The 9,349-nt window shown below is 36.9% G+C and overlaps 1 protein-coding gene across 1 annotated transcript; it reads right to left on the reverse strand.

Moving 5' to 3' along the window:
• Positions 1 to 1,009: 1,009 nt before the first annotated feature.
• On the reverse strand, positions 1,010 to 7,427 carry LOC121256982 (nucleobase-ascorbate transporter 4). Its single transcript, XM_041157806.1, has 14 exons — positions 6,973 to 7,427; positions 6,394 to 6,491; positions 6,071 to 6,247; positions 5,758 to 5,858; positions 5,557 to 5,632; positions 4,363 to 4,422; positions 3,770 to 3,954; positions 3,303 to 3,399; positions 2,917 to 3,003; positions 2,760 to 2,818; positions 2,203 to 2,294; positions 1,934 to 2,011; positions 1,603 to 1,763; positions 1,010 to 1,492 (listed from the first exon to the last, which is right to left on the reverse strand). The coding sequence occupies exons 1-14, from the start codon at positions 7,076 to 7,078 to the stop codon at positions 1,274 to 1,276; spliced, it is 1,596 nt and encodes a 531-aa protein (XP_041013740.1). The 5' UTR covers positions 7,079 to 7,427; the 3' UTR covers positions 1,010 to 1,273.
• Positions 7,428 to 9,349: the final 1,922 nt, after the last annotated feature.

A 9,349-nucleotide genomic window follows, 5' to 3' on the forward strand; every position in this document is an offset into this window, starting at 1 on the left:
ATTACTATTATTCGTATTTATTTTTAGTTTTGGTATTTGGGTTATTTCGCATTCTTTGTCATATAACAGACATTTTTTTTGCAAAAGCGGTGAGCTTTTAATGTCCCGGCTGGTCGTTTAGATGTCGCTATGTACTATATCATATAGCCCCACCACTTCTTCAAATCCATTTTATTGAGTATATTTTTAAGAGGAGTATATCTCTGCCCATTTACCGGGAAAAATAATCTATAATTAGCCCACAAAATCGTTGATTTTCCATATGGAAGCTGCGTATTTAAAGAGGAATTTTTTAAATACAAGTCATAACTCGATCTGTGGCTGTTGTTAAGTATAAACCATGAAGGAGAAGTTGATTTGAAGTTGACGTAGCATGAGCTACTACCCAAATGGCACATAAAATTCGAACCTCCTCAACTAGAACTAGAGGAGGTCCCGCTGTTACCCTTTACCACCCCATCATCACCATGCACGTACCTCGCCAAGCTTCGTCCCAACAAACGTCGCCTCCGGTTATTGGAACCAAAAGACATGGCACACCTTTGGTGCCAATCAGCCCACGGGATGATATACCCGTGTGTAGTGATACTGTGATACATGTCCTATGGCTATGCTGCTGTCGGACTGTTGAGTTTGGGTTGTAGAGTTTGGTGCGAAAAAAGGGCCGAAGACGATGGCCGAAGAAGTCCACTGGGGTCAGTCGTGTAAAGGGTATAAAAACTGGTGGGCCTTTTGGGTGGGAGGTGTAGGCGGAACAGCTGGAGTCATATTCACAATCACATGCGTCCATGGTTACCTTATATTTATATATTAATTTAGATTATACAATTAATTGGGACTAGAGGGGTCATTGATATTTCATTCATGACATGGTTGATCACTTGATCCATTCAAAAATTATCAAAATTATCATTTCACCCCTCAATTTATCACCCATTTTCATTTTTCCCTCCTTTTTTTTCATGCATAGTCACTTATTTTCCATCTTTGTTAAGCAGTCAAACTTCTAACGAAAGATAAATTGTAACTTTTACTACTGAAATCTGTATTTCTATAAGAAGGTAAAAGTACAAGATTAAGCAAGTATGCAATACTGGTATTGCCAGTGTCATGCTCAACTATATTGCTATATTTCCTCACCCTCTCGTATTTTTGCACTTAAGAAAGGCAATGGCTGAAGTACAAAAGGATGCCCATACGCTCAACAAATTTAAAATGTTTTCAGGAATATTTTTCCATTCCTAGTCCACAATGAGGAGCTATAACTCAACAATCAGAATGAGGGGAAGAACCTGTTAAGGTTATAAGGCAGACCATAGAACTCCTCGCTCCTAGTATCCTGGTTATAGTACCTGAACTTCTCCCACCAGTGCCTCCCGCTGTCTCGACGGGTTGAGCTGTGGCCACGGCCTAAACTAGAGTCCAAAATGAAAGCAACTATAGCTGCCACCGTTGCCGGAGATGAAAAAAGAACTTGCACGATGTCGTTGAACTGCGAGTAATGAAAACCAAATTAATTAACTGGCAGTTCAGTTCAGTTCACGATAAGAAAAGTAACCGATGTTAAGGCTATAGGAAAAGTAAATTATGAACTACACACACCCATATAGCGCCAGTGTGGAGAGGACCCCGCCCGGATATCAACAGGTAATCATTGAAATATTGGGGCACACTAAGACCCATGAAGAGAGCAAAGCCGAGAATAAATTTTGATCTGAAGCAGTTTAGATTGATGAATTGAAGAAGAGTAAGGCCAGCTGAAGCTGCTCAACCACAACAAAATAAAAAAAATAAAAAAAAAGTTCAAGAAATCAGACGTTAGAATTAAGCATAATTCATGTTTAGAACATTTTAAAAATGTGTACTGTGTTGTCTGTAGATCTAGAGCCACAGGGTCCATCATCTACAATGACCATAGTAATGTGATACATACCCACGTAGGCAAAGAGAACACAGTACAATGCCGCCACCACTGGTAATGGAATAGAAGCAACGACAGCCCCGAATTTTCCTGGGAAAAGAATTAGGGACACAGGAGCGTTCATTAGGTTAAATGTAATAATCTTAACAACAATATCAAAGCTAGACAAAGTCACGCCCCTATTTCCATTAGGACCATTACTACTTGCACAGAAAAGAGATCTCAAAAAAGATATCGTGTAAGAATGGCTAATTAAGCTACTAATGTATGAAATACCACACCTAAAACAGAGAAGAAAAGCATGAATCCCGCTGATATTTGAACGACTCTTCTACTTCCAACTCGGGTTAATCCCAAAAGACCTGCATTTTCACTTTGAAAGGAATAAATACTACATAGTTAGATTACATATCCTTGTGTGTGTGTGTATATATATATATATATATATAGAGAGAGAGAGAGAGAGAGAGAGAGAGAGAGAAATTCGTGAAAAATCTAGTATATAGAAGTCCTGTAGACTACAGGATTTTCATAAATCAGTCCAATCAATAGAAGATTTAGATATTGCAGCATTGAAGGCTATATGAAAGTTTCACAATCATGTAATGCAAAAGTCGAACTCGTTGGAGTATACATGTGTGAGGAAGTGAAATGCAACATCTATTAGCAAGTTATAAGAGGGCTGGCTTTTGGATTAAGATGGTGTCTTAACATGTCTATTAAAGCCTCATTTGGAGACTACGAAAATGTTTATATACCTAACAAATCCTAACAAATAAGCAAGAGTCCTGATCTAAGGAATTTCTCATTGAAAAGTGAAAGAATAGTTAATGCTTACACTGATGCAGTGGAGCCAGTTCCAGTGCCAAAAATGCCATTCAACAGAGTGCCTATTCCCTGAAAGCATTAAACAAGCGAAGGAGAGCGAACGATCAATGTGGAAAATGTACTGAATACAGTGACAAAGAATGAGGCATCAGAGTATCAATAGCAACCTGCCAGCCAACACCACGGCTGAGTACAGAAGGAGGCATATGTGTCGCACTCCCATATCTCGACGCTGCAATATATGTACCTGTGGACTGCCAAGAGAAATTATTACTAAAACAGACAAGTACTCATCATGTGGATAACAGTACAAGTTTTAAAGGAACAAGGGCAGAGCATGGATTGTCTAGGGACCTTCACAGGAATCCCAAGCTTTACAACACAAGAATCTGTAGATAACCATATCTATGCATACTTGACCTCCGTAATCTAAGCTTATATATGCATAATTTGACCTCTGTTGCATTCTCATATCATCAACAAGAATAAGCAGACAACCATATCACCAGCTAGAGTTATAGAGAAGGTCAATTAATGCTTTAATAAACCAAACCTCTATGATAGCAACGAAAGCAGCAGCCATCATTGCAAGAGCATCTCCAGCATTAAATGTAGGACTCCCCCACTGAAACGGATATGGAACCCTAATCCTACATATGGCAATGTAGAATGATTTCAGTTCCCGCATGAAGTGAAGCATATATTTGATCGATAATTTACAACGGCCAAGAACATATTGTTTGAAATCCAACATGATTAAGGTAGCAACCGGCAAACTCGTATGTCTCAATGATCATGTTTCTAGTAAACACTTCATCAAAATAATATGATATTAAAGTCGACCAGGGGCAAACTTTGAAAATTAGAATAACACCAATACCAGAAAGAAAAAGTTAGGTACTGTAAGTTGAATCTAAAGCTCTGAAGTATGAGTAATTACTTGAAGATGTGAATACAAGTGTTCAAAATGAGTGATGCAAATTAAATGGATTACAGCTGAGGTTTTATATATGAGCTCACCAAGGGGAGGCACTTATGAGTCCAGCACGATCGGTACGGCAACTTATTTGGGTTTTTAAAGATCGATTATCATATGCTCCAGCTACAGTCAAAATTTCTGCATAGACCCATACAATTGCAACCGAGAGTAGGACTGCATATCGATCAAAAATGGCCCTTTTTGATTTTATCATAGAGGATATATACTGCAAGACAAAAAAACTCAAATAAGTCTTCTGAAAAATATGAGCAATGAAAGGTGAAAAGAGTAGAGTTTCCTAATTTTTATGCAGTTAATACGCGCTTTTCACTTTGCAGGTTCGAGAAAGTTGAGAGATCATGAGATCTCTTCCTTCTATTGGCGCACAGTAAGGGCGCAAGGCTGGGAAGTGATATCTAGCCTATTACCCTACATCCTGCCTAAGACTTGTCATAGGCACAACTGCATGGTTCCTCCCTAGATTTATATGATATCAACCAAATCAGAATATGCCAAGCCGAAGCAGATTAGTTGTAGCAATGCAAACAAGAATATCAAGCATGCCTTTCTTATTTCAAAATATTGAGGAAAATTTTAGATGACAAAGCAGCAGATGCTCAAGGACACTGCTTACCTGAGATAAAACAACTAGTATAATCAATTCTGGCAGTCCAACCTCAATGCATTTTGCCAGCTACAAGGGTCAATGAAAAATAAAGGTCATTTTCATGAGACAATTAATATAACATTAAATGAATAATCAATCTGGAAGTCCAACTTCAGTGCATTAGTCCAGCTAATGGAAAATTAGAAAGATCATTTACTTAAAAAACTTTACGTGTAAGTGAAGCCGCCTAATTAATATAAAAACTATTGTATAATATATGAATATGTAGGAACTACATGTTCAGTTTCGAAATAAATCTTGAATTAGTTGAGGCTATTTAAAGAATTAGTTGAACAAACAAAACAATCAGCTGATCTAGATCAATTCTGGACAAGTTAAGACCTGCCAGAGAGTTTCACTTTCGGGCCGGCAAAAACTCCCAAGTAGATAAAGAAAACAAGTCAATTGATCGAGATATATCTTCAACTAGCTAGGGCCTATCAGATCCGCTCCTATCGAAGCATGTAGCCACCCCTCGCTGCAAGTTCTAGTGGCTTGTACATACCTCTTGCACCTTAGAACTCACCTATCACACAATTTTGCATAAGACTAGATTCCCCTTTTGCTGATAGATACTGATCTATACTTCCTTTTCACGGATGTGAGAGAGGAGATCGCCATGATCAACATCTTCAACACAAAAAGTTAAGTGTACATGTTAAAGTTGTTTGGTTATGCTTCCGATAATGATAACGCCTTCAAGGGTGGCCTCTTTCTTGATCACAACTCGACAAAATATGAGATCCAAAATAGTTAGATTTCATTTGTCGTTTTTTTTTTTTTTTTTGGGAAGTGCCATACACCTCTTCCTATCGTATTTTCAATTTTGATTGATTGGTTTATTTATTTATTTTTCAAAACATCCAGGGAATTTACGTTTTGGGTTGCCAAAACTCAGTGTAGGAAGCAAATACAGCCATTTTTTCACTTCTCTCGCTAAGAGGATGTGTTCCCAATTTTTCCTTTTTTCTAATTAGCAATGAATAATCAATGATAGCAAACTAATATTCCAGTTCCTTAGAGATCGGACAGAACCAAAGATGAGATTTTCCAAACAGTGTAGAGTCTGAACACATTCTTCTGAGTACGAATGAGGGTGATTGAAATATAAAAACTATCGAGGAATGAAAAATAACAAAATGAAGGGTTCAGTAATCTTACTTGTGGGAAACCACGCGCAAACAGACCAAGTCCAGTAAGAGTAACAAGAGGAATTGCAGCAAGAGGGCTAAGAAACCTGCATACCTCGAAACTTAGTTCCTCGATCGAACAACTGAATAATGAATAAATTCCCAAAAAAAAAAATATATATATATATATATATATCCTCAAATCCAATAAAACTATTTTCCAGTACCCTACCTCGCAAGGATTCTCCAGAAACCAAAAAATCCAAAAATCATTTGGAAGAGAGATGAAATAATGAGTGCTCCTTGCACTGCTCTCATAGTCTGTTTAAACCTCTGTAAAATATCACGAACACATAAGACATAAGCAAGCAAAATATACATACCCAATAAACCACATAAATTATAAAACTACTTTCTTCTCTCATCTTTCCAAAGGAACAGAGCATTTATAAGCGTTCTCTTTGACCACCACCTGGTCATTCTGTCCTAGAACCAAACAGAGTCCTAAGAATTGGAAAAGGACAACAACAAACGTTAAATAATACCTGACGGGGATCTGTGAATCCGCTGAACCTCCTCGATAAGGTAAGTGAAATAATAGGGATAATGAAAGCGTATGAAGCCCCCATCACAACTGGCAGCCGAGTCCCGAACAATGTCTGCAAGAGTGTGTTTATACCCGCAACAAATAGGAAAGTATCTATCACCTGAGCCTTCTCCACCTATAATATTAATAACAGTGACAATAACACACTCTGTCATTTGGTCAATGGAATATAGAAAAATAACTGAGTAATATTGGGATTATATGTACGTATATTGGGTGCTCGTGCGCGCGTGTGAGCGAGAATTTGAGAGCAATTCTTACATTGCCACCACCCATTAGGGGGACAAGAATTGTTGAGATGATAACAATGGTTCCAAGCATCACCAGGTAGTGCTGGAATCCCAAAAGAATGGCTTCAGCTGCAAGCAATTAAATCCAGTTTAGCAATCGTTTTGCATATATGAAATTGAGACATTCATGGATATTTAACGTAAAAAGGACTATATATAGTACTGGAAGTGTTAATTTCTAGGAAATATTAAAAACGCGCGTAGATATATGCATAATGTAATAAAAGCAGGGAAGCCTAATGAAAATCAGAATATATAGTTATGTTTGATTGTTTGGAAACTGCAGGAGAATGTTTATCATTGTAATAATCGAGGAAAGATCAAATCCAAATGCGAGAGAACGACAACCTTTTGCAAGACTGAGGTTGATAAAAAGCAAAAATGAAACATAAAACTTGGTGACCACTTAATTCAAAGAATGAGAGAAAGAAAGAAATAATTAGAAACGGAAAAATATACGAGAGAGAGAGAGAGAGAGAGAGAGAGAGTAGAACAGGAAAGAGAGGGAGAAACAGAGACGGGGGAGAGAGAGAGAGAGAGAGAGGGTTACGCCAAGCGGGAGAGCTAGAGACGCAGAAGTCGACACCGGGATGCTGTTCTTTGACCGGATGTGGGAGAAACTCATTAGCACCACCTCCTCCTCCACCCACAGCCATTTCTCTCACACACACACACACTCTCTCTCTCTCTCAGTGTATCTGAGATTCTATGTTTGCTTGTGCCTAGTGTAGGCGTTTTATAAGAAAGCTCAGCCTCTATGTGTATCAAAGAAAATCTTCTGCCTATTCAAATGGGCACGATGGTGGACTACTCTAAAGAGAGAGAGATAGAGAGGTAGCATGATGATTAATGATTATGAGGAGAAGGAATCTCAGAGACGGAGTTAGGCGGCGTCGTTGTGAATTTGGTTGCGGCAATAGTAGTGATAGATTGTTTATATATGCATGCATACATACATACTTTTTTGCCACTTTTTCTTTTCTTGTTTATTTAGGACACAGCTAGCTGTAGCTACAACTTACAAAGAAAGTGAGACTCAGAGAGAGAGAGAGAGAGATGTCCATACTCTGTTAATTTATTATGTTTTTTCTTTGGAAAGTTACCAACTTCGACCCACTCTCCTTCTACATGATTGACATTCTCTGATCTTTGTTTATGCCTCTCTCTCTTTAGAGTAGTACAGGGGTTTATAATTTGTTTGTTTGTTTGGATGCGTGGGGCTTTGGTTTTTGCTTGCGCATCCGCGTCAAGTATTTGGACACCAGCCATGGAATTTGCATTTCAGAGTTGTTTTCGTTTCTTCCATTCATTGAACTACTTTGCTTTCCATCCATATTTTAATTAATGCCTTCAACCGAGGCTGTTTCTTCAGCTTTTTACTCGTTTGTTTCTGTAGTTTAGATGAGATAAATTGAGATAAAAATTAAAATTTAATTAAAATATATTTATTAATATTATTTTTATTTTAAAATTTAAAATTTAAAAAATTAAATTATTTATTTTATTTTATGTAAAAATAATTAAATAAGATGAAGTTTTGTGAAAATAAACGATTACTTATTATTCTGTTTGCAAGAGGTTCATAAATAATCTTGATTATGGCAATTGTTATGTGGCTTTTCTTCCGTGGGAAAGGAAGTCTTTTTTGTTGCCCAATAGTTAATTTTTTACCACACTACTTTTGCCAAAGCCTATGTTATTTTTAGTGAGCCTGTTTTGGGAAACAACAGCCTGCATGCACCCAAATAAAGGAAGGAAATTGACGTAGTAGCTGCGGGCGGCCTGCAGCTTCAGGCCACACTCCACAGGGTAAACAGATATGGAACAACATGCCAATCTTGCAAATTAGGACCCCCAGGCCACTCGTCCTTTTATACTTGAGTAATATTAGAGAAAAGTCATTATAATAATGTATACTTTATACTTACTGTATGATTATTTTTAATTAATTATTTCTAATATTCACTTGGAGAGATGTGTGATCTAAATGATACCATATTATATATATAAAATAAATATTCTCAATAATGAATTCTATTTATATTTATTCATTCAGTAAACATCATGGAAGGGAAAACCGGGAGAAGCTTAATTGTGTCTAATTAAATTAAATAATTTGAGGCAAATTTATAAATAGCTGGCTTTTCTGTAAAAACACGTTGATTAATTTCGAGACCTTTTTTTTCAGAACATAAATGGGTAAAATTGACAGTGGAATATTGGGTCAGCGTTCTCCGTACTGTGTCGGGGGCTCGAAGACAGATCCCTCTCCCACTCCCAACGCATCTCTCTGCAAATGTACTGAAATGAAAATCTCAGGCGATTCCCTCTTGAGTAATTCAAATATTCGTATAATTATTATTTGTCAAATCACAAAACATTTAGGTAAGGAAAATAGTTTGACGCAAAAAATTACATAAAATCAATCTACGTGATTTTATATAATTTATTTATAATTATTTTTATTATAAAATAGATCTAATAGATCAGATAAAATCATATAAATTTATAAAATTATTTTGTATAATTTTTATTTTTAATGTATATAACAGTAATCTTTCTGTTACGTTCTGGAAGGAGATTATTTAATCACTGAGTTATATATGTCTGGTGCACCAACCATGCTTTCTGGCATCGGTTGGATTGTATTGGTGAACAATAATCATCGTACGGAATTTTGCTGCCAACTGCTTTAAATCTAAAACAAACAGCATTAGATCCTAAAAGAGGTCGGCCCTTTCGATTTTCAATCAAACTTCAATTCTATGGGCTTTTCTCAAGCCCGGCCTGGATCGCACACTTTGCTTCAGAGCAAGTTTAATGGGCTTTGGCTTAAAAAACCCTCCACCTTTCTTTTGGGCCGAGAATCCCTCCCCATTTTTTTTCTTTTTCAATTTAATTAAAAGGACTAATAAGACAAAAAGCTT

The sequence above is a fragment of the Juglans microcarpa x Juglans regia genome, chromosome 3S (assembly GCF_004785595.1).
Source record: "Juglans microcarpa x Juglans regia isolate MS1-56 chromosome 3S, Jm3101_v1.0, whole genome shotgun sequence".
Taxonomy (NCBI): domain Eukaryota; kingdom Viridiplantae; phylum Streptophyta; class Magnoliopsida; order Fagales; family Juglandaceae; genus Juglans; species Juglans microcarpa x Juglans regia.

What these genes read in the sequence shown, in the direction of transcription:
- LOC121256982 (XM_041157806.1), bottom strand. Translation starts at nt 7,078, where the DNA reads ATGGCTGTGGGTGGAGGAGGAGGTGGTGCTAATGAGTTTCTCCCACAT. An exon ending in TTCTGGAGAATCCTTGCGAG is followed by an intron (nt 5,633 to 5,757) that starts GTAGGGTACTGG and finishes CGAGGTATGCAG; the next exon opens with GTTTCTTAGCCCTCTTGCTG. An exon ending in TGTTCTCTTTGCCTACGTGG is followed by an intron (nt 1,764 to 1,933) that starts GTATGTATCACA and finishes GTGGTTGAGCAG; the next exon opens with CTTCAGCTGGCCTTACTCTT.